Source organism: Dendrobates tinctorius, unplaced genomic scaffold, assembly GCF_039654945.1.
Source record: "Dendrobates tinctorius isolate UK_male_01 unplaced genomic scaffold, ASM3965494v1 ptg000073l, whole genome shotgun sequence".
NCBI lineage: Eukaryota > Metazoa > Chordata > Amphibia > Anura > Dendrobatidae > Dendrobates > Dendrobates tinctorius.
Genome location: NW_027361741.1, coordinates 11,860,597 through 11,886,388, shown reverse-complemented (window position 1 = coordinate 11,886,388; position 25,792 = coordinate 11,860,597). Strand labels below are relative to the sequence as shown.

General features: G+C 43.9%; 1 protein-coding gene across 5 annotated transcripts in view; it reads right to left on the bottom strand.

Annotated features, from left to right (window-relative positions):
* The window catches only part of LOC141096188 (beta-crystallin B3-like), a 368,074-nt gene that overhangs the window by 286,811 nt on the left and 55,471 nt on the right, over positions 1-25,792 (bottom strand). For all 5 annotated transcript variants that reach the window (XM_073582654.1, XM_073582655.1, XM_073582656.1 and 2 more), the window contains exon 2: positions 4,634-6,133. In XM_073582654.1, the coding sequence (XP_073438755.1) occupies positions 4,634-6,084 (1,451 nt within the window). In that variant the 5' untranslated portion in view covers positions 6,085-6,133. The remainder of the gene's footprint in view (positions 1-4,633; positions 6,134-25,792) is intronic.

Genomic DNA, 25,792 nt, shown 5'->3' with positions numbered 1-25,792 from the left:
CCCCATGATCAGGACATAGCAGCGCTTTGGACGCATCGTATTGTCGCTGTATCGAAAATGCGGCATTCTAATCATGAAGGTGAATCCGTATGTGTTGAATGAACCATGCGGATTTACCTCATCTAGTGAATGGTTATGGGCGAGACCAGTGTCTCCGCTGCAGATAATTATCATGGTGCGGCTCGTAAAACGGCACTGCGGATGAGTTTACGCAGCGGTAAATAGAAGCACGGTGGGCATGAGGTTCCTATAAATGCTACCCACTGCGTTTCTAATATAGAACGGAGCGTTTTGGAAGCAGCGCAGGTGAGCTACGTCCAAACGCTGCAATTCCGGATCGCGGGCACATAGAAATACTGATCAAAAATACTGATGAGTGAATATAGTTTTAAGAGTTTTGTGAATCACTATCTCTGTATTGAAAAGACCAGATGTTACAAAAATGTGAATTAGGGCCCCGTCACACATAGCGATGCACCAGCGATCCCGACAATGATATGACCTTGTCAGGATCGCTAGTGTGTCGCTACATGATTACTGTTGAGTTGCCAAACAGGCAGCTTCACCAGTGATCAGCACCAGCGACACGCGAGTAACAAGCGACGCACGTCGCTTAGTTACCCACTGTGTACCTTAGTTACCAGCGCGCTGGCGCAGGGAGCTGGTAACCAAGGTACACATCGGGTTTCTAAGCGGCGCGCAGCAGTTGGAAACCCGATGTGTACCTTGGTTACCAGCTCCCTACACCAGCGCTGGTAACTAAGGTACACATCAGGTTTCTAAGCACTGTGCGCTGCTTAAAACCCCGATGTTTACCTTAGTTACCAGCTCCTGCTCGCTGATCGCTGGTCTCCCGCCTGTCACACACAGCAATGTGTGCTGGCCAGCGGGAGACCAGCGATCAAAAAAATGTCCTGGCCATTCCAGGACGATCAGCGATAACCGGCAGGGGGGCTGTTTGCTGTTAAGTGTCACACAAAACTTGTGACTCAGCAGCGATCTCGCTAGCGAGATCGCCATGTGTGACGGGGGCTTTAAACTCAGTCCAGGGTCAGTCACATTATTCACAGTAGAAATGGCTTGCTGAGGTTTATGTGCCACCCCGCAATGTAAACTGTGACTGTTCTCCAAAAGACTTTGTGTTACAATTAGGAATGTTACCACTAGATCTGAGTAAAGGAGTCCCTACTAATCCTCAGAATGGAGGAGCCATAGCGCTGGTGACTAATTCATAGTTTCTCCATTTTATTCAGTGCTACCACCCACTGGCTGGCAGGAAACAAACACAGTTCCTCTAACTCAGGGGTCTCAGGCACGCGGCCCCTTAGGCTGCTTTATGCGGTCCGCAGGCACGTGAGCTCCCGTAATGATGTGGCCCGGCCCAGAGGGAAAGCGACGCCAGCGCTACTCTTCAACTGAATGTGCGTCCTCGGATGGGGACCATGGCTGCCATTTGGGGACAATGATGGAGGACATTACTACAGGATAAGGTACAGGATAAGGACTAGGATGGGGACATTACTGCAATATGGGGACCAAGATCGAGGACCAAGATCGAGGTGCTAGTTGTAAGACAATATTATTGTGTAGTGCTAATTAATGGGCAAAAAAAATTGAAAATCAAAGTATGAAAAACTATTTTGTCACTAAAATGCTGCTTTATCTACAAACTAAAGTAAACAATAAAAGCGCACATTTTTTATCGCAGACCCAATCTTTAAAACTGTACTATCACCCATCCAATGTATTCCATTTAAAATAATTAAACATCATGCCAAAAATATTTTTAAAAAAAATCTCAAAAGGTGTAGAGAAAATTTTAAAAAATGACCCACATAGTCAGACGAGTTTGAGACCCCTGCTGAAATGTGAATTGATTAAAGTTGCCAGCCTGTTCACGATAGGTGTTGGCATATCCCAACTACCGTATTTTTCGGACTATAAGACGCACCCAGGTTTTAGAGGTGGAAAATAGGGAAAAAATATTTGAGGCAAAAAATGTGGTAAAATATTTAATAACAAATAACATACTATTATATGTGGTGTTATTAAATATAATAGTATGTTATTATGTTGGAAGCTCCTGGTAGAAGATGGTGCTGCGGGATCAGTGTGGTGTCTGTAAAGTACTATATGAAGACGCTGGAGGGTGAGTATAAGAATGGGGGCACAGGGCTTATATTTAAAGCACCACTACAGCACTAAAGAAATAACACTGGAGTGCCGCTTTAAGATACCATGGGAGAACTATAACTCCCAGCATATCCTGCAGATCCTATGGCATGCTGGGAGCTCTAGTTCACCAATGGAGTGGCAGAGTGCTTTTCAATTACTAAACTTTTAATTCATTCTTACTTGTACAAGCAGTGATCACATCAGTGCAGGTCCTGCAGCCAGCCACGCTTGAAAACCGAAATTCTCTCTCTACAGCTTACAGGACCTACGGTGAGGTAATGAAGGGCTGGAGCATCACATGACTGTACCGAGCCCTCCCTCTTACCACCTCACCACAGATCCTGAAAGAGGAAGCTGCATTGTTTCTAGTGCAGGGTCTGCAGGTCCTGTGGTGACATAATGAAGAGAGAGGGCTCGGTACTGTCATGTGATGCTCCAGTCCGCCCTCTTAATTACCTCACCACAGGTCCTATACGGGAGCACTCAGCATCCGCACAGCCCTCGCTGTGCTGTCAGGTATGCAACTGTGATCTCTCATGAGCACACTGCTCCTGCTGTCTCCTCCTAAACTGGACACACATCTCCCCAGTTGCTGCAGGAATTCGGCGCTGGGGAAACCATGCGGGTCTGCTGTTTAAGTGAAGGAATATTCATTTGCTGCTCTCCGCCCGCTGCTCGGCGCTGACAGGTGGGCGGGGAAGCAGCTAATCAATATTCCTTCACATTAAGCATCGGGACCATGTGGTTTCCCCACCGCCGGATTCCTGCAGCGGGGACATTTTTCTGCCTCCTGCCAGTGCAATCCCACTCTGCCGCTGCCCCCTCCCCACTTGTTACATTCGGAACATAATACGCACCCCACACTTTCCTCCCAAATTTGGAGAAAAAAAGTGCATCTTATGGTCCGAAAAATACGGTACATCTCATAACATTACAACATCCCAAGAAAAAAATGCCACTGCCAGATAAAGAATAGTCCAGACCTCTCTACAAGGTCTCAAAGGGAATGTCACCTCTAAAACATAATTTAAACAAAGCACATATTTATCCCATCTACAAATCATATCCTTACCGTATTACTTCTGTTACCCCGTGTGGAGCAAAAAATGCTCTTTAATCTCTTAAACTAGTTTAAGGGCTCGGTGCACCCTTGGCATGGGCGAGTAGCTTCTGTAAACTATTCCTCCTCTTTTTGGTGATCGACAGGGCAGATTTTCCCAGAGACCGAACAGTCATGGGAGAAAACTGGTGCCTGCCTTAACTGTATTAACTAATTGTTGGGAGTTCATAAATCTGAGCATACCTGCACACAGCTTCTCCTCTCTAATGCGGCTGCATACTCCACATTGGGGAAAGAGCGGTGTGCGTTCCGATCTAGGAACTCCAACAATGAGCAAGTGCGGGGGTCAGCTTTCTCCCGTGACAACACGGGCTCTGAGAAAGCCAAAGCTATCCATCACTAAAGCGAGATGAGGATACCCAAATTAAGGGCACAAAAATGTACTGAAGCTGGGTGGCCACAACAAGAGTGCACAGAGAACCCTAAATAACAAAGTTTCACCAAACACCTTAATATTTGCATGAGAGAGGGACAGATTTATACAATAAAAGGTATGGTTTTTATAGGGACTAAGTCCACTATAGGAGAATGTGCTGAGTATAAAATTGTGTTTTGTAGGGGAGACTCCCATTAAAACATGAACAGGTCATATATCAAAATGACTATACCAAAAAAAAAAAAAAAAAGAATTTCACAACTTTATTTTCTTCCAACATTTTTTAGGGATAAAATGTATGAAGAAATGCATTTTACCCGTACTCCTCAGAGGAGCATTGCATGGCCTACAGGACTCCTCACACTGGCACGTCATTCTCCACAAGGAGAGACGTTACCCCTTAAAACCCCTGCTCCAAAAAGAGTTTTTTATAAACTTCACATTATTGCAAGCCTCCAGAAACATATTAATGTCCACTAAACATGGATATCCATGAACCAAATGTTTGTTACACGGTTGTTAAGCTGTTAATATTTTTATTACCGCTTTAAGTTTATTTTTATGACTTGGCTAATGATTGACAGAAGCTTGTTTAGCTTATTGTATGTGAAGTGATTTGTCTCACCCCTACAACGTCAAGAAATGGATTGCAATGCAGGGACATGTTTCTATTGTCTTACTAGGATGCTTTGAACTAGGGGCCAGATATAAAAAATTGTTACCATCCCCATTTTTAAGCCAGCCTTTCATTGTTTCTCTTAAGCCAAACTAGGAGTGAAAGATTTTTTTCTCCATTTTAGGACAGAAAAATGTAAACATTGCTTTCACATTGAAAGACTTTTTCAGCTCCATTTCCGTATTGGGCATGCGGAGATATGCCAGGCAGGAAATTACCATTATGGGCATTCCTGAGAGAGAGATTCATGTAAATGTATACATTTCCTAAACATTTTTACACTTACTTTGTCAAATCTGTGCTCACTGTCGGAGATAGTGAGGTTGTCCATTCTGTTCCAGACTTTGCCCCCTTATCAGAGACCAGACCTCTAGATTTTCTCTCGGTGTTGGCAGTACTCTTGTCCTCTGTGTTTGAGGTCACTTCTGTATCCTCAGAAGAGCTGGTATTGGCAATAGAAAGACTAATTCGTCGGCTCATTATTCCAGGGGCAATTCTACTGTCATCTAATTTCTTTACGTCCCCAGATGAACCATCAGGGAGACATTTTGAATACTGATTATTAATATTTGCTGACAGCTTCATAACTCCTTCATTTTCACCAACGTCAGCGATTTGCTGCTGCTTCTTAGATGGCATTTCCATTGGTTTGTCTTTTTCCATGCGCACAGAATAGGTTTTTCTTATGGAACTTCCGCTTATGCCTGTTCTAGTGTCACTGGAAAAGCTTTTATCATTAGTGTAATCTCCTTCCTTGGTGTCAGGATTAGACGGCTCGTCTTTGACACTGTTAAGAAAACTTTTCTTGAAAGGTCTATTTTCCTTGGTTTCTTCAGAGGGTTTTTCTTTTTTGTTACCAGTGCCTCCGCTTTCAAACAATGAGGTAAGATCTTCAGAAAGAGGTCTTCTGTTCCATTTTCTGGGTTCATCAACTATTTTTTGGTCACTCGTGGGCTCATTTGAGTCTAGAAACACAGCAGACACTGGACGACGTTTTTGCCTTAGTTGAGCTCTGACAGTTAAGCTATCAATGTTATCAGGTTTACCTGCTTCTACAATTTTACCTCCAGACTCTCTCGTTTCCTCCACAGAATCTGAAAGAGTTCTTCTTGAGTAGCTCGAAAAGACTTTTTCCTGCTGAGAAAGCTCAGGTTTCCTGTACATGATCGGGGGCTTAGATGTGACTTTACCATCTTCAGTCTGTGGATTAGGCTTGGATTCACCTATACTGTTTGTTCCAAGAAGCCAACTAGTGTTCTGTCTTCTTCCTGCTGCAGATGACGAAAACATTTCCAACTTATTTCCTTGGTCTTCATCAGTGCTAGCTTGAGGGGGTGATGTGAATATGCGAAGACCTACTCTTTCACTTTCATTACTTTTTGGACTACCAGATAGAGATATGCTGGTAGTGGCTTGAAATGGCACATCACTGTGTTGCTTCACATCTCCAGGCAAAGTGAAGGGCATTCCTATTGACTTTCTGCTTTCTGGAGGTTTGTCCCTTGAAAAAGGCTTTGGTGACAGTCTCGGCTTCATACCAGTGTTAAGCATGCTTACTGTTTTGGAAATATTTCTTATATCATCAGTAATTAGGGAAGTGGATATATTTGTATCAGTGGCCTTATTGCTTGCATCTGATAGAGGACTAATATATGTCCTTGATGGTTTAGCCTCATTTAAAATATCACTCCGGGTAGTTCTGGTTGACAGTTCTACCTTTGTAGCCATGGCTGACATCAGTTAAATTGCAACATTTTTGAAGCAGGAAAGAGACCCAGGAACGATACTGTAAAACAAAATAGAGAAATTACATGGATTATTCTGTCATGACAAGTTCCTTTCCATTCTTCGTTGTGCATAGTTAATAAAAATTTTAAAAAATTTAAAAAAAAACAAAAAACATGCAGAATTAAAAAATATAACTCCATGAGAATAATTTATGTACCTTAAACAGCAGCTCTGCATAAAATTACTGTAGATGTTAACGTTTAACATTATACAAATGTGCCAAGCGCGATATAAGTATCCTGTGCGGCTGCTTAAATGACAAGCCACAATGAGAAGAAATACTAGTTTAATGTCAATGCGTTTTGGAGTCACTCCAACTCCTTGTTCAGGACCACCGCAATTGATTTTTGTGGTTGTCCTGAAGGAGACAGTGTCTCCGAAACGCGTTGACATTTAAACCAGCATTTCTTCATCTCATCGTGGCTTCTCATTTACCGTAATCAGCAGCACAGGATACTTCCTTCACCTTTGGCACATTTGTATAGATTTCATTTGAAGCTGCAGTGGTTGTAATTTATGCAATTTTAGGGGTTGTGTCTCACACAACCCCATAAGGTGAACATACCTATCCCTTGTTTTCTCTATTACTTGGATAAGACCCTATTGCACTTTTGCAATTTTTATTTAACTTTTAACATTAGGTGAAGGAACAAATATCCCCTTAACCCTAAGGCTGTGTGCACACGCTGCGGATTATTGTAAAATCCGCAGGTGAAACCGCAGGTCAAAATACCTGCGGTTTTACCTGCGGATTGCTCTGCGGTTTTGCCCTGCGGTTTTTCATCTCCTCAATGGAGGAGATGGCAAACCGCAGGAGAATCCGCAGAAAGAATTGACATGTCAATTCTTTCTGCGGATTGAAAACCGCGGAAAATTCCGCACCGTCTGCACTGCGGTTTTTGATTCCCATAGGGAATCATGGTACTGTACACCGCAGCAAAAACTGCTGCGGGTCCACAGCGGCCAAAACCGCTGCAGAACCGCAGCAAAATCCGCAGCGTGTGCACACAGCCTAACACTGCAAATCCCAGAAAGGCTTTTTTTTCTTTTTTTAAAGAGTGGTCAGAAAATTCGAAGACTGATAGCCAACCGCTATTCTTCCCAAGCCCCATAAACACAAATGTGTTCTCAGAAAAGATTGGGGTCTATAACTGGCCAGACACATTAGATGGCTGCCAGCCGAATGATGCTTCAGCTGATCATTTGGCCGACAGCCATCTCAGCCAACACTCCCATGCACAGGAGAGCACAATGAAAATGGACTCCAGTTGATATGTTGGCCAGCAGCTTATGTTATCTCTGGGAGAACAATGCAGTTGGCAGTCCGAAATCGGACATGCTTACATCTCCCCCGATCAGTCGGCCAGCGCCCTCATACACATCAGACTGTTAATTGAACCTGTCGATATTGGCAGGTTCAGACACAAGTAATTTAGAGTGCATAGGGCATTAAGTCAATGAAAATGCTCTCCATTAGGTTATGTTCACGCTGCAAGTTTTTCCACTTTGACCATTGGGTCTTGTGAAAAATTCTCATGTGAACTAGCACAATGTCCTGCTCTGTTCTGCTGCACTCCATTGTGCATATGGACAGACAGAGCAGAGACTGAAAGCATGCTCAACTGAACTGTCCTAAAAAAACATAAGAGGATAGCAAATACTGCAATCCAACAACCCGATCTGCCATCGAGGGAAAGCAAAGACGTGCAATGCATATTAGCAACAGTAGATTCAGCCAAAGAAATACTGTATATACAGGGCGTGGTATCTCCCATCATTACTACTTTATGTCCTTTGTGTGCAAATATAAAAATGATTTACGGTATTATAATTTAAAGAAAAATCCAAAGAACAATCTGGCTTCCAGCTAATATGAAAGGGTTGTTTGATTTGAATAAGAGAATCTTAGCCGTTTGTCTCCCAAGATCATTCTGATCTCACAGGGTCCCACTTCTGAGAGATTCTGTGATCAGCAGGAATAACCAGTAAAACCACTATGTCTGAACTCATTTTCTCTGAAGTGCAACTGCAAAAAAAGACAAAGCAATGCAGGAAACTCTCTGATATCAATACTACATACGTCTCAGCAAGACCTTTCAGGGCTTATAGAAAGGGGCCACCTAAACAAACAAAAAAGCAAGAAACAAAATGCCTGAAGGTTTAGTTATAACCTAAAGAACAAAGAAAGAAAATACAACAATCCACCAGGTATTACAACCCACGCATTCATTACAGTTTATACATTGCTAAACGCCATTTTTACAAGTTCACTTATTAAGGCAATATGGCCTGTAAATTATCATTATGCCCAACAGACAAACATTGTGTAATTTACATATAATTAACAAGGTAGATTTAAAATATTGTGACAAATAGACACATTACCTGTCTCAATCAGCAAGTATAAAGGCTAAAGTACAGGTGGAAACACATAAAGAAGCCACACCTAAGCCAGCAGCGAATAATGTACAGTGCACTTTTATGTCATTTTACCACAGCATGTAAAAAGACTTATGAATACGAGGACTCCAGTGACGCAGAAAGTAACTACGGATTGTATTAAAAATGGCTAAAACTAGAGATATCAGTACAATATTGCCCCATATATTCTACATTGCAACACCGAACTATAAAAGTCCCACCAGTGTCTGAGGCTTAGACGGCATTCACACCTTGTACATTTATAGCATATCCACAGGAAATGGCAGAAATGTGCAGTAGATGGAGATCCCACCAATGGGACCTGCATCTAACTTGAGTCCATCACACGCTCCATTCATTGTAGAGATGGTTGGAGTTTGCATCAAACAAATGACAATTCTGACAATGTCTCTCTCCATTCACTATGGTGAACACCAGGACCTTGTTCTCAGGATAGAGGCAGGTCATATTGGAGGTATCCACCACATCTACTATACATTTCTGGCATATTGTGAGAATGTGCCTCAAGTCTAGAGCGGTCAAAGCATTGCAGTACAGTATAAGTCAATGGGGTGTATTGAGACCCTGAGGATACTGCGACATTAACATGCAAGGCCATGAAGTCCAGTCACGTTGGATTTTTTGCAACTTGCTGTACCCTTGGTGACAGATTCACTTGTTTTGTGGCACCCCTAGAAACTTAGGCTGCATGACAAGTATCGCGCCCCAAGTTGCCATGCATCCCTTGCCTAAATTACAAAATGGTAATAACTCTTTGAGGGATCAAGAGATACTACCCAAAACTCATACCAATGTTGAATCTACAATTACGAATTCATCTGTCAAAACAATGCACCACATACCAACATTTTACATCCCATCACTTAATAGGGAGAAGTGGGCACGTACGATCTTAAAACATATTGGCTGCCTTAGGCTAAGTGCACTATTTATAATGGTAATTGATTTTCTTTCCCATTTCGAGGAAATTCAATCACGCTTAGTGTATGTAGAATAAAGCATCCTATGGACGTGACTCTGACATAAGGAGGCTCTGTAGATGAAAGCGTGATGATGGGATGAATCCAGTGCCGAAGATCACTACTGGCAAGCTCTTCAATTTACTCAGAAAACGTCATGAGAAAAGTGGTCCAGATTTTGGCCACAGAAGACTTTTTATGTTCGCTATCTTTATTGCGCTGTCACATCAGATCTCTAGTCTTTTACAGAGAATCTCTTCACCTCATCCAAATTTAATGTTAGATAATGCCAAATGCGTTCACTCATGCCATGCATAAAAAAAACTAACAAAAGGCAAAAGTGAGGCTGTGCCCAGCAATCAGTCAGGTGCCAGGATTGTGAATTATTTTTAATCCTGACCTTATTGTTGTGTTCTTATTATACAACCAAAGCTTTTCTGTTGCGTAAAGAAAAAGGAAACATTCTTATGAAGCTTTCTGGCAAGTTTCACATCGACATTGCAAGGTATAAAGCAAACACAAAATAATAAAAATTGAACAGCACTAAAATTAATGTTTAGTATTCGGTCTTTTATAATTACTATTTTTCTAATTCTTTCCTTTCTGTAACAGAAGTCAGTTCTCAATGCAGGGTTCCTGGTGAGTCGGGGACAGCCAATCTGATGAGGCAGAACTGCGGGGAGGAGCGAGAGCAGCAGCATGAATCAATCACGAGACAGGAGGCGTGTCTCTGACTACCACAGACTCCACATAGGAACTGCAGCTTTAATGTAGTACGTCAATGCAATAGCTTAATGCGGCATCATTTGAGAAAGATAAATCGTAGTTAACCTTCCCTATAACCAATTAATAACCAGTTTAATATTAAAGGAATTTTCCAACGCTTAAGAATTTTGACCTACCCTGAGAAAAGGTCAAGAGTGACAGATCAACTGTTACGGATCCAACCCCAATCAGCTGCTTGCAGTGTTGGCAGAGCGTGGTGTTGACAGTGTATGCTGCCAAACACCACTGCTTCATCAAATGTTTAGATTACACTGAAAGGTAGTGCAGATCAGCTCCTATTCAAATAACAGCAGCTGATGTGAAGTACCCAGCAGTGGTCACTGAACCGTGTGATGGAACGGCAGTGCACATTGCTCTGTACACCGTTTACATCTGGGTGCTGTAATCAGCTAATTCATGAAATTGCCAGGTATAGGACAACTACTGATCTCATACTGTTGACCTATCCTAGAGAGAGGGATCAAAATCAATGTGGTGAATAGACACTGTAATTTTGAGCTTCTCGCTTTGAAAGATTCAATTTTTACCGTCAATCTAATTATAATAACGTACACAAATATTCCTTAAGTTCATAACCACAGTGCTACAGCTCTATCAGGGGCCTTGACAAATGTCAGCCAGGTCTAGAATGTAGTAACAATATGCCATTGGGCTATTCACAACAGCGAGGGATGTGAAAGTCTGGCCTTACTACTTTTACATTTTCTCATTGCAGAAGCCAGAACATAGCTCATAAGAAGTAGGATAGATCATCAATAAGAAATCCTATAGCAAAAAAAAGGTCTTTTTGTATGGCATTTGGTAAATATGTAAATGCAAAGTGTCATCAAAAAAGGACATTATTTAAATGAAATTACTGACTAGATGTAAAACAAATCTTGCCATTCTATCTTTGTCCATCAAGCCGAATATTAAGCTGGCCATACACATTAGATGGCCATCTGCCAAAACGATGTCTCAGGCGATCGCTCGGCTAACGGCCATCTCAGTGCTCCTGTGTTTTCTACGAGACAGCCACCAAGTGACACATCAGCCAGCGCCCCATCTCCAGGAGAACAATGGGACTTTCTCCATCCTGACTGTCTGGCGCCCCCATGCATGCTAGACTGTCAGTAGAACCCGATGTTAATGGAAGATTCCTAAGACATTAGTCTAATGTGTATTGGGGCTTTTGGACCATCACATCCTGCTCTGTGGAGATCACATTTCAGTGGTCATCTCATTATCAAAGGCGGAATTACAATAAAAGATGACACCTATATACAGAAAACACAAGATAAGACTGTACACTATAGGTGACTATCACAGTACACCCCTCCCTCAGCCTGCACAGAACACCGGACATACCTAGAAAACTAACGTCAAGAATTCCTCTTCAATCTACAAGTTCCTACGGTCCATGTAGCTTCTCTGAAGTACCTCTAATAGCAGCACTGACAAGAAGGCCGCTACTATAATTATACACGTAAAATAGAAATAAAAACATTTGGACAACATCATATTCGGACACCCAACAAATTCAAAACAGGTAGGGTAGATACAAGTAAAAGCAGAATCACCTTCTATAGATACATGTGTGATACAAATCTATTGTATATAACAGTAAAATATAATTAGCTTGTCATTGACTTTTGGCCCTGCCATATCTTTATAACTTTATTATTTACGAAGAATGATCTGCAATGGGGAACTGCACTGAAAACATGAACTTTAGATCTGAACACGGAGAGGGTGTGCGGGCCAGAGGATTAATCACTCACTTTAGAGACATTTCTACAGTACAGCCTATGTCCAATAAAGCAAAGTATGAGCCGTAACAGGTTAGATAACATGCCAAGTCTGCTGACTGGAGCTTCAAGCTTGCATGAGGAATGAGAAGCCAATGCACTGCACCCACAGAGGTATGAGCAGACATCGGATGCACCGGAATTCATAATATATTATATATATATATATATATATATATATATATATATATATATATATATATATATATTATACAGACATACACTGCAAGAAACAAAAAAAGTCACAGCAATGTCTAATTCTATTGTTTAATTAAATCCTCCTCCACCATCATTCACCTAGGACAGGTATTAGGCCCAGAACCCAATATAGGCCTCATTCACGCATCCGTATTACAAAAGTTTATTGTGAGGATGGATTATACCACAAATTGGTTTAGGCTGTGCTGTCAAGTCACTGGTTTTATACAAAGGACACTAGGCTTGTTTTGTGTTTTTTTTGGTGGGCGGAGGTTAGTACACCTTCTATATAAATCTGTGAGGATGCTATATGCCCCAATGCATGCAATATAATATGGGAATTGACTGAGGCACCATGTGGCGACACACAGAGTGTCTAACTAAGGGCTCAGTCACAAGAGCCTATATGTCTGGCGAGTGTTCTTCGATGTTTTATCAGATTGCTCTCAGACGAATGTTATTCTATGGGACAGTGATAATCAGTGGTCGTTTTTCTCATGCCTATCCAGCAAAAGAAAAAAAAATGGAAACAGGCTGTGAGTGGCTCCGCAAATAGGCACGCACACACACACACACACTCACTTAAGTCTATGAGTGCATGGAAAACATCAGAATGCACTGGGATGACAGAGTGCAGTCCAATTTTCTCACAGAATACAGAAGATGGAGACATTTTACTTCATCTTCTCCACACCTGTGCTATGATTCTCTCATCAGAGAGAATCAGATCACACTAGATCAGATCACTCTGCAGCGTTCCAGGAGTGCAGGGGTGCTGCAGCGTCCCAGGAGTGCAGGGGTGCTGCAGCGTCCCAGGAGTGCAGGGGTGCTGCAGCGTTCCAGGAGTGCAGGGGTGCTGCAGCATCGTGCCTCTGCAGCATCCGAGGAGTGCAGGGGTACTGTAGCGTCACCTCTGCAACATCCGAGGAGTGCAGGGGTACCGGAGCGTCGCCTCTGCAGCATCTGAGGAGTGCAGGGGTACTGGAGCGTCGCCTCTGCAGCATCTGAGGAGTGCAGGGGTACCGAAGCTGGAAAGATCCAGCAATTCGGCCAGCTTTAGAGCAGCACTTTCAAGACTTAAAGGGAATCTGTCACCTATTTTTTGGTATATAAGATGCGGCCACCGCCATCAGGGGCTTATCTACACATTCTGTAATGCTGTAGATAAGCCCCCGATGTAACCTGAAAGAGAAGAAAAACGAGTTAGATTATACTCACCCAGGAGCGGTCCGGGTCCGGTCTGGGTCCGGAGGGTGTTGCGGTCCGGTCCGGCGCCTCCCATCTTCTAGCGATGACGTCCTCTTCTTTGCTTCCCGTCACACAGCACAGGCGCGCTGCTCTGCCCTCAACAAGAGGTCCAGCGCCTGCGCACTGCAGTACTCTGCTCAGCACTCAACAGGGCAGAGCAGTGCGCCTGCGCCGGAGCCCCTGGGTGAGTATAATTAACTCGTTTTTCTTCTCTTTCAGGTTACATTGGGGCTTATCTACAGCATTACAGAATGTGTAGATAAGCCCCTGATGGCGATGGCCACAGCTTATATACCAAAAAAATAGGTGACAGATTCCCTTTAAAGTAAAGTGCTTACAAGCACACACACTGACAAGGAAACCACCGGGAACCTCTAAAAGCCGATAGAGGTGGCTGATAAACTAGACAACAAAAATGGACAGGAATTTCAATAAGGAGTAAATAGCAAAGTCACTTGTTTTTAAAAGCACTTTGCCATTTTACTCATTTAACAACCCATCTGACCCTTTTATTGCCTTTAAGTATCATGAGCTTAGAAATGCACGATTACCAAATGCAACATAAAAGGTAACAATATGCATCATCCTGCAACAGAGACACATTTTAAATAAACTATTACCACAATTTAAAGGGCAATTTACAAAATTATTTTGCCATACAGTGCCTGCTTAGTGACAACCCTTCTAAAAATACATTCTTAATAGTATATTTGTTTGTGCAGAATTGAATGGTGCAATAGGCTGCACAGTATGCAAAAAAGCCTGTAAAGCATGAGTCAGTATTTGCATGCGTTTGCCCCCCTGAATACACTCTTATAGATACATAACATTTGGAATAATTTGACTTGCACATAAAACATACGTCTGGGCAAATATCCTGGCCAAAGAATGTGACCACTGCCAAAAAGTCACAGTATATTGTGATCGGCTTACAAATTGCTTGTTGCACAACTTGAACTTGAGCCGCTGCTGTGAGGACTCTCTGAACTTTAAGCAAGTGAGGTGTGGTGAAGAATGCTGAGCCGAGCTCCACATGACTCAATGACCTTGACAACAAAAGAAACTTGCACTTGCTGTCAGGTAATAATAAACAAGAGACAAATATTCCCGAGCGATGGAGTCCCGTTAATGGGAGGCTCAAAGTACAATTTTTGGGGTGTAAGGCAGGATGGGGACAGGGAAACCAGTTCCTATGTAGGTTTCTTCTAGCTCTCATGCACATTAAATTGCAAAAGATGTTATCTAATACAAGAGTCTAAGGCAGGGGTCACACGCGTTTGTGTGTGTATATACTGTATATATGCGCGTGTGTGTATATATATATATAATGTGTGTATATACTGTATATATGTGTGTGTATATAAATGCAAGTGTGTGTGTGTGTGTATATATATATATATATATATATATATATACACACACACACACACACACACACACACAGTGGGGAAAAAAGTATTTAGTCAGTCAGCAATAGTGCAAGTTCCACCACTTAAAAAGATGAGAGGCGTCTGTAATTTACATCATAGGTAGACCTCAACTATGGGAGACAAACTGAGAAAAAAAAATCCAGAAAATCACATTGTCTGTTTTTTTTCATTTTATTTGCATATTATGGTGGAAAATAAGTATTTGGTCAGAAACAAGCAATCAAGATTTCTGGCTCTCACAGACCTGTAACTTCTTCTTTAAGAGTCTCCTCTTTCCTCCACTCATTACCTGTAGTAATGGCACCTGTTTAAACTTGTTATCAGTATAAAAAGACACCTGTGCACACCCTCAAACAGTCTGACTCCAAACTCCACTATGGTGAAGACCAAAGAGCTGTCAAAGGACATCAGAAACAAAATTGTAGCCCTGCACCAGGCTGGGAAGACTGAATCTGCAATAGCCAACCAGCTTGGAGTGAAGAAATCAACTGTGGGAGCAATAATTAGAAAATGGAAGACATACAAGACCACTGATAATCTCCCTCGATCTGGTGCTCCACGCAAAATTATTATTATTTATTGTTATAGCGCCATTTATTCCATGGCGCTTTACATGTGAGGAGGGGTATACATAAAAACAAGTACAATAATCTTAAACAATACAAGTCATAACTGGTACAGGAGGAGAGAGGACCCTGCCCGCGAGGGCTCACAATCTTCAAGGGATGGGTGATAATACAGTAGGCGAGGGTAGAGCTGGTCGTGCAGCAGTTTGGTCGATCGGTGGTTACTGCAGGTTATAGGCTTGTCGGAAGAGGTGGTTCTTCAGGCTCTTTTTGAAGGTTTCGATGGTAGGTGAGAGTCTGATATGTTGTGGTAGAGAGTTCCAGAGTAGGGGTGATGCGCGAGAGAAATCTTGTATGCGATTGTGGGAAGAGGAGATAAGAGGGGAGTAGAGAAGGAGATCTTGTGAGGATCGGAGGTTGCGTGCAGGAAAGTACCGGGAGACGAGGTCACAGATGTATGGAGGAGACAAGTTGTGGATGGCTTTGTATGTCATGGTTAGGGTTTTGTAATGGAGTCTCTGGGCAATTGGGAGCCAGTGAAGGGATTGACAGAGGGGAGAAGCTGGGGAATAGCGGGGGGACAGGTGGATTAGTCGGGCAGCAGAGTTTAGAATAGATTGGAGGGGTGCGAGAGTGTTTGAGGGGAGGCCACAGAGCATGAGGTTGCAGTAGTCAAGGCGAGAGATGATGAGGGCATGGACTAGGGTTTTTGCAGATTCTTGGGTGAGGAATGAACGGATGCGTGAAATATTTTTGAGTTGAAGTCGGCAGGAAGTGGAAAGGGTTTGGATATGTGGTTTGAAGGAGAGATCAGCGTCAAGGATTACTCCGAGGCAGCGAGCTTGTGGGACTGGGGAGAGTGGGCAGTCATTTACTGTAATTGATAGGTTCGTAGGGGGGATCACGTGAGATGGGGGAAAGATGATGAATTCTGTTTTGTCCATGTTGAGTTTCAGATATCTAGTGGAGAAGAAGGATGAAATAGTGGACAGACATTGAGGGATTCTGGTTAGTAGGGAGGTGATATCTGGTCCAGAGATGTAGATCTGTGTGTCATCAGCATAAAGATGATACTGAAAGCCATGAGATTCTATGAGCTGTCCCAGGCCAAAAGGTGTAAATAGAGAACAGCAGGGGCCCAAGGACTGAACCTTGTGGGACTCCGACAGATAGGGGGCGAGGTGAGGAGGTGGTGTGTGAGTGGGAGACGCTGAATGTCCGGTCTGTTAGGTATGATGAGATCCAGGAGAGGGCCAAGTCTGTGATGCCGAGGGATGAGAGGGTCTGTAATAATAGGGAATGGTCCACTGTGTCAAAGGCAGCCGACAGGTCCAGGAGGAGGAGGACAGAGTAGTGTCGCTTGCTCTTGGCAGTTAAGAGGTCATTGGTGACCTTAGTAAGGGCAGTTTCAGTGGAGTGGTGTGACCGGAAGCCAGATTGTAAGCGGTCGAAGAGGGAGCAAGAAGAGAGATGGGAGGACAGTTCAAGGTAGACGTGTTGTTCCAGTAGCTTGGAGGCGTATGGGAGAAGTGATATAGGGCGATAGCTAGATACAGAGGATGGGTCAAGAGAGGGCTTTTTGAGGATAGGTGTGATGGAGGCATGTTTAAAGCTTGAGGGGAAAACACCAGTTGTTAGTGATAGGTTGAAGAGATGGGTTAGGGTTGGGATGAAGACTGTGGTGAGGTTTGGGATGAAGTGGGATGGGATCGGGTCGAGTGCACAGGTGGTGAGATGTGATCTTGAGAGTAGAGTGGAGAGTCGATCTTCTGTAATGGTGGAGAAGTTGGTTTTGAAGGTGGAGGGCTGGGAAGTCGGGAGGAAGGGCTCTGGGGGTTGTTGACCAAAACTGTCCCTGATGTTACCAATTTTCTGCTTGAAAAATGAGGCAAAGTCTTCAGCTGAGATGAGTGGGGAGGGAGGAGGTGCTGGGGGGCGGAGGAGAGAATTGAAGGTGTTGAATAACTGTTTAGGGTTGTGAGACAGGGAGGATATGAGAGATGAGAAGTAGGTTTGTTTAGCTGTGGCGAGTGTGGTCTTGAAAGTAGTGAGGGACTGTTTGAATGCGATGAAGTGCTCGTTGGAGTGGGATCTTTTCCATCTGCGCTCAGCAGCCCTGGAAGCTCGCCTCAGCTCTTTGGTCAGGCTGGTGTGCCAGGGCTGTCTGTTGATTTTGCGAGTTTTGGTATGTGTAAGTGGGGCAGCGGATTCCAAAGCTACAGCTATTGTGGTGTTATATAGAGCGGCAGCGTCATCCGCATTGTGTAAGGAACTTATATCTGTAAGAGGGAGGAGGGATTCAGAGAATGAGTGTAGGTCAAGGTGTTTAAGATTCCTGCGAGGGTGTGAAAGTTTGTGGGGTGGGGATTGTAGACATGGAGTGAAGAGGGAAGAGAATGTGAGCAGGTTGTGGTCAGAGAGAGGAAGAGGTGAGTTAGAGAGGTTAGATAGGGAGCAGAGGCGGGTGAAGATGAGGTCCAGTGTGTGGCCATCTTTGTGGGTGGCTGTAGAAGACCATTGAGTGAGGCCGAAGGAGGAAGTGAGAGATAGAAGTTTAGTGGCAGCTGAGAGGGAAGTGTCAATGGGGATGTTGAAGTCGCCCATGATGATAGTAGAGATGTCCGCGGAAAGGAAATGAAGTAACCAGGTGGTGAAGTGGTCAAAGAAGGTGGTGGCTGGCCCTGGGGGGCGGTAGATGACAGCCAGTTGGAGGTTGGAGGGGGAGTAGATGCGCACAGAGTGCACCTCAAAGGAAGGGAGGGTAACAGAGGGTGGCAGTGGGATTGGGGTGAAGGAGCAGGTATCTGACAGGAGAAAACCAACTCCTCCACCACGTTTGCAGCTGGGGCGGGGGGTGTGAGAAAGGTGGAAGCCGCCATACGAAAGTGCAGCAGGAGAGGCTGTGTCAGAAGGGGTGAGCCAGGTTTCGGTGATGGCGAGGAAGGAGAGTTTGGTAGTAACAAAAAGATCATGGATGTAGGAAAGCTTGTTGCAGACAGAGCGAGCGTTCCACAGAGCTCCTGTTAGTGGGACTGGGGAAGCGGGGGCTGGGTGAATGGGTATAAGGTTGGAGAGGTTACGGAAGGTTGTGATAGAGTGTGGATGGGAGGTAGAAATGACTGTGGGAATGTGGTGAGGAGGACCAGGATTTGGAGAGATATCACCAGCAGTGAAAAGGAGCAGAGAAAGTGTTAGCAGGTGGGAGCAGGAGAGGGCATGAGGGGGCTGTCTGTGTTTGGAGACAGAGGATTGTATGTTAAGGAACAGTTTTGAGGCAGAGGTGAGGTGGATGGGGAGGATTGAAGAAGAGATTAACAGTTCCTTACTAGGAGTAGGGATTTGGGGAATTAGCAGAAAGTGAAGGATTATAGGGGTGAAAGTGAAAACAAACAGAAACATTGTTTACAGTGACTGTGTACAGTTACCTTCAGTTCCCTTCTGGTTCAATTCTGGTTTTAATTCTTAAATTAATCTTCACACTTCTAGAACACACTTATAGGAAATCACAATGCAGACTGAAGTCTATGCAGACTTGTGCTCTGCAATATATGTACAACTAAGTGCAGTCAGGTGTGAAGCAGAGAGGAGTGGTCTCTGCTCTTCTTGGTCAGACAATTAAGAGTGGACCAGATGTATATGATCAAGCCAGAGTAAACAAGGTCATAAATAACACTGGGGTAAGCTGGGGTTAGCTGAAAGGCATACCATGTGAATGCTAGGTGCAGAGGCAAGTCTATGTGCAAAGCTGGGTGACGCACTGTGTGTCCTTCATAGACAGACAGCAGGAGAGCAGGAGAGCTGGGTGGATGGACATACCATGTGAATGCTAGGTGCAGAGGCAAGTCTATGTGCAAAGCTGGGTGATGCACTGTGTGTTCTTCATAGACAGACAGCAGGAGAGCAGGAGAGCTGGGTGGATGGACATACCTGTCGGAAGAATAGAGATGCTTGTTAGAGTGCGATGGTGGCAGGTAGCAGGGCACAGTCTGTATACATCCTTCTGGTTTTAATTCTTAAATTAATCTTCACACTTCTAGAACACACTTATAGGAATCACAATGCAGACAAAATCCCACCCCGTGGGGTCAGAATGATCACAAGAACGGTGAGCAAAAATCCCAGAACCACGCGGGGGGACCTAGTGAATGAACTGCAGAGAGCTGGGACCAATGTAACAAGGCCTACCATAAGTAACACACTACGCCACCATGGACTCAGATCCTGCAGTGCCAGACGTGTCCCACTGCTTAAGCCTGTACATGTCCGGGCCCGTCTGAAGTTTGCTAGAGAGCATTTGGATGATCCAGAGGAGTTTTGGGAGAATGTCCTATGGTCTGATGAAACCAAATTGGAACTGTTTGGTAGAAACACAACTTGTCGTGTTTGGAGGAAAAAGAATACTGAGTTGCATCCATCAAACACCATACCTACTGTAAAGCATGGTGGTGGAAACATCATGCTTTGGGGCTGTTTCTCTGCAAAGGGGCCAGGACGACTGATCCGGGTACATGAAAGAATGAATGGGGCCATGTATCGTGAGATTTTGAGTGCAAACCTCCTTCCATCAGCAAGGGCATTGAATATGAAACGTGGCTGGGTCTTTCAACATGACAATGATCCAAAGCACACCGCCAGGGCAACGAAGGAGTGGCTTCGTAAGAAGCATTTCAAGGTCCTGGAGTGGCCTAGCCAGTCTCCAGATCTCAACCCTATAGAAAACCTTTGGAGGGAGTTGAAAGTCCGTGTTGCCAAGCGAAAAGCCAAAAACATCACTGCTCTAGAGGAGATCTGCATGGAGGAATGGGCCAACATACCAACAACAGTGTGTGGCAACCTTGTGAAGACTTAGAAAAAACGTTTGACCTCTGTCATTGCCAACAAAGGATATATCACAAAGTACTGAGATGAAATTTTGTTTCTGACCAAATACTTATTTTCCACCATAATATGCAAATAAAATGAAAAAAAAACAGACAATGTGATTTTCTGGATTTTTTTTTCTCAGTTTGTCTCCCATAGTTGAGGTCTACCTATGATGTAAATTACAGACGCCTCTCATCTTTTTAAGTGGTGGAACTTGCACTATTGCTGACTGACTAAATACTTTTTTGCCCCACTGTATGTATATGTGTATATATATATATATATATATATATATATATATATATATATATATATATATATATATATATATATATATTCGTACTCACTCCTCAGGTGTGGCAGTAGGAAGACAGGAGGCTCGTTTCTTTGAAAAAAAAAAAAAGTCTGTGGGTGTATATTTGCTCCATAAACCCCTAAGCCAAAACAAAAGGTTAAACAGCCTTTAGAGCAGGCAAAACAACACAAAATGTCCTCAGCCGGGTTTTGCTTCCTCAGGCCTGTGTGCACACAGGCCGGGCAATATCCAGCACGCAGGCTTGCACTCGAGGGTGGATTAAGGGTAGCCAGGGCCCCGGGCTGTTCAGACTCTGTGGGCCCCACGGTCATGTGACAGGGTCGGGAAGTCACTAGTTTTCATGACACATACAGTGCATCAAGGGGCGGGAAGGGGTTAAATACCGAGGTAAGAAAACCTCTGCAAATATGCAACGTGTGCACGAGGCCTCACAAATACTGAGGTAAAAAATACCAAATGCTCAGCGTGTCCATGAGGCCTTACAAATACTGAGTTAAAAACTCACCAAATACTCAGCGTGTGCACGAGGCCTTACAAGTACTGAGTGAAAAACTCACCAAATACTCAGCGTGTGCATGAGGCCTTACAAATACTGGAAGGCTTCCAGCCGACATCTAGTCCTGACTCACGTGTACCTAACATCGAAACCAGCTAATAATCTGCAATCACCTGCTGACTTGGACCCATGACCTGTCAGACAAGTTACTTCCCATGAGTCACACAGAGGTTTCTGCTTCATGAACTTCCCCAGATAGAAGAAGCAGCCTCCGATGTGCAGCCTGTGGCCCGATAAACAGGAAGAGACGCTCCTTGTCACAGGCTGTGCCCAACATGTCAGAAGAGGGGTTAACGCCACAGACAAGTCGCCGTCTCCTCACACAGTGGACACGATGCTGCATCTGGTGACGAACAAGCGCACATTGCACAATGTTAGTCATGTCCCAGAGGTTCAGCATGTGGACGACCAAGGAGGGACCAAAAAAGACCCCAGGATTGGAACAGGAGCATGGGAAAGTGGACGGCGGTCGGAGGGGCAGGGTTTATATAGCGGTCGGAGTAAGTATATATATATATATATGGGCAGCGCACACATGCACAATCCTCAGGTTGTATAACTTGTGGCAGGAATAAAGTACACCTCATAGTAACTTATGGGTGAGGCAGAGGTGACAAGACCCGCCATCTCTTGCCCACCTTACTAGAGTTGCCCACTGCCCACATATAACAAAGTTGATGGAAACAGATGACTTAACTGATTGGTTATCAGCCGCCCGACCACACCCATTTCACAACTAGTCACACCCATGTCCATGCCCCAACCACACCCATTTAGCACTGCTGATCACACTGACTGGTACTGAGGGCACAGTGGCTGGTACTGTGGGCACACTGACTGGTACGGAGGAAAAGAAAGAAAGAACAGAGAGAGAGAGAAAAAAGAAAAAAAGAGAAAGGAGAGAGAAAGAAAGAACAGAGAAAGAAAGAGAAACAGAGAGAAAGGAAGAAAGAACAGAGAGAAAGAGGGGACAGAAAAAGAATAGAGAGAAAAAAAGAGGGGAAAGAATGAGAGAATAGAGCAGGAGAGAGAAAGAAAACAAGAAAAAAAGAAAGAAAGAAAGGGGAAAGAAAGAACGAACAGAGAGAGAGGAGAGAGAAAGAAAGAGGTGAAAGAACAAAGAGAGAAATAAAGAAAGAAAGGGGAAAGAAAGAACAGAGAGGGAGAGAGAAAGAAAGAGGGGAAAGAACAGAAAGAAAAAAAGAAAGAAAGAGAAAGAAATAAAGAAAAAGAAAGACAAGGAAAGAGGGGAAAGAAAGATTCTATAAAGATACTATACGAGCCCAGCTCACATTGTAGTGCCCACCTGAGCCTACTGGTGCAGGACATATCATGATCCACTCACATGGCCGACATCCCTAAGTCCAAGGCGATCCCGCTGTCTGCGCTGTCGGAGGAGGACATGGTGATGATCTGAAGCATTCCCTGAAGTGCCTCCATGGTTCCGTCACAATCTCCTCCGGTGAGCTTCCAGCACGTCACTTCCGATGGAATGTCACGTGCGAGTTTTCAAGTGCTCCGCCATATACTCCTGTGTCCGCGGGAAAAGTAAGCTCCCGGTCAGGGCAGTGGGGCAGACTCTCAAAATCTGTGACAGTTGGGAGGTATGAATGCTCCCCATCATACACCTTATACACGTGCGGCTCCGCTCCGTACACCTCGCACGTGCGCACACACACAGCTACATGCACCCTGTAAACCCCTCCTGACCCCACACAATTTCCTCATCCAGCACCATGACAACCTGCACAGCAGAGTCCAGCATACAATACATTGCAGAGTCCCGCATATAATACATTGAGGGCTGTGTGTGCGCACAGGACCTTTGATGAGGTCACAGGAGGGGAGGAGTCAGGTGTCACATGATCAGGTGCCTCCGACTGAAGCCCCTGATCATATAACCCCTGACTCCTCCCCTCCTGTGACCTCATCACAGGTCCTGTACGCACAGAGCAGGGATTTATCAGTGAGGGGCTGGCGCTGCGGTGGCCGGTGGGTCTGGGAGGGGGAGGAAGGGGTCAATACATGGGGGGAGCGGGTCGCTATGGTGGCGGATTATAATGGGGCAATTTTCCTTGGGCTGGTAGGCCCCCCCCCCCCCCACACCACTGGGCCCTGGGCTACCGCACAGATTGATCTCATTATAATCCGCCACTGCTTGCACTGGAGCCACACACAGGAGGGCTTTTCCATCCCAAGACCATGTGCCAAACAACAGCCTCCATTACGTAGGCTGTAACCACATCCACAGGTGAGTTATGTGGGTAGCCAGACCCGCCTATCTCTCATAGCTACGCACAACCTGGACCCAGGTACACCAAACGACATCTTAGTGCTTAGTATACGTGTACTAAAGAAAATACTCCAGGTTACATCACAAAGCGCAACCATCTCTTATGACACATACCTCCCATTGATTATGCGGCCATTAGCCTCCTTACAGTGTATTACATGTATATCCCATATGCAATGCGTTTTTAACATCCTTTACACATAGTAAATCTTTATGTAATCAATGGTTTTCAAACTAATAAAGCAAGCTTATATACAGATATGGATAAAAAAATGCAATAAATTGACAGTTGTCCGTGGGCTATATAATTAGTGTGGTGCGCATTTACTGTACATGTCTTTAGATAAATGAAAAAAAATTATATGGGGTCTCCCTATTTTTAATAGCTAATCAAGGGAAAGCAGACAGCTGTGAACGGGTCTTATTATATTGGGAAGTGCCAATAACCATGGAGCTTATATATAACCAGTAAAGGCAAAGCAGACAGCTGTGAGCTGATATTAACCCCTTAACAACCAGAGATATTTGTGGTTTTGCATTTTCATTTTTTGCTCCCCTTCCTCTCAGAGCCATAACTTTTATTTTTTTGATCTTTGTGGGACGAGTTGTACCTTTGAATGACACTATTGGCTTTACCATGTCGTGTACTGGAAAACGGGAAAAAAAATCCAAATGTGGTGACATTGTATAAAAAGTGCAATCCCACAGTTGTTGTTTTTTTTCACCATGTTCACTAAATGCTAAAACTAACCTGTCATTATGATTCTCCAGGTCATTACGAGTTCATAGACACCAAATATGTCTAGGTTCTTTTTCATTTAATTGGTGAAAAGAAATTCCAAAGTTTAAGAAAAAAGAAAAGGTGCCATTTTTCTATTCCCATAGCGTCTCCACTTTTCATGATCTCGGGTTGGGTGAGGGCTTATTTTTTGCATGCCGAGCTGACGATTTTGATGGTACCATTTTGGTGCAGACACGATCTTTTGATCCCCCATTATTGCATTTTAATGCAATGTTGCGGCGACCAAAAACGTAGTTCTGGCGTTTTTAATTTTTATTCTCGTTACGCCGTTAAGCGATCTGATAAATTCTTTTTTATATTGAAAGATCGGGCGATTCTGAACGCAGCGATACCAAATATGTTTTTTTATTGTTTTATTTTTAATGGGTCGAAAGGGAGGCGATTATAACTTTTACATTTTTTTAAAAAAATTTTAAACTTTTTTTTTACTTTTTGCATGCTTCATTAGTCTTCATGGGAGACTAGAAGCTGCGCTTGTCCAATCGGTTCTGCTACATACAGGCGATGATCAGATCACCTGTATGTAGTAGAATTGCTGACTTGCTATGGGCGCTGACCACCAAGCGGGGCTCAGAGCAATCCGGCAGAGACAACAATAGAGGTCTGCAGGACACCTCTGGTTGTCATGCCAACCCATCAGTGACCCGTGATCACGTGACGGGGGTCACCGATGGGCGGATATCTGGCGCAATTGCTGGAGGCGCATGTTAAACTTTAAAGTTCAGAAACTTTCCCACGCTAATCAGTTCATCTCTGGTAAGCCAGGGAGCCTGCGCAGATATGATTTCATTCATTCTGCAATGGTTTAGGCTAGGTTCACATTGGATTATGGCAGTCCGTTCAACGCATGCATTAACATAGAATATGAAAAAATATATATATATAATTTTTTTTTTTCATATTCTATGTGTATATATCTATTCTTTCTATTCTTTATTAAACATGTCAGTGTGATTTTACTGTATCGCACACTGAATTGCCAGCTTTTCTAAGGCTGTGTTCACACACGTTTTTTTCGCGGTTTTGCCAAAAAATCCGCTTAAAAACGTTTAAAAGAAGCTTCCCATTCATTTTAATGCATTTTGCACTTTTTTGTGCATATTGATGCGTTCGCGGTAAAAAATGCAGCATGCTCATTAATTTCACGGATTTTTCCGCATTTCTGGCTATTTCTGTGTGTCTGAGGCCGCACGGAAAAAAAACGCATAAAAACCGCGCTTTTTTGCGCAAAAAACGCGCGGAAAAAGACGCGCAGTTTTTGGGAAGGAGTCTGGTTTTTATGCAGAAATTTTCTGCATACGCGTGCACATAGCCTAAAGGACACCGATGCGTATTTCTCGCACATCACACGTATGCTTCGTGTGTAATCCGTTTTTCTCCCGCACCCCTAGACTTGCATTGGCGAGTCTTG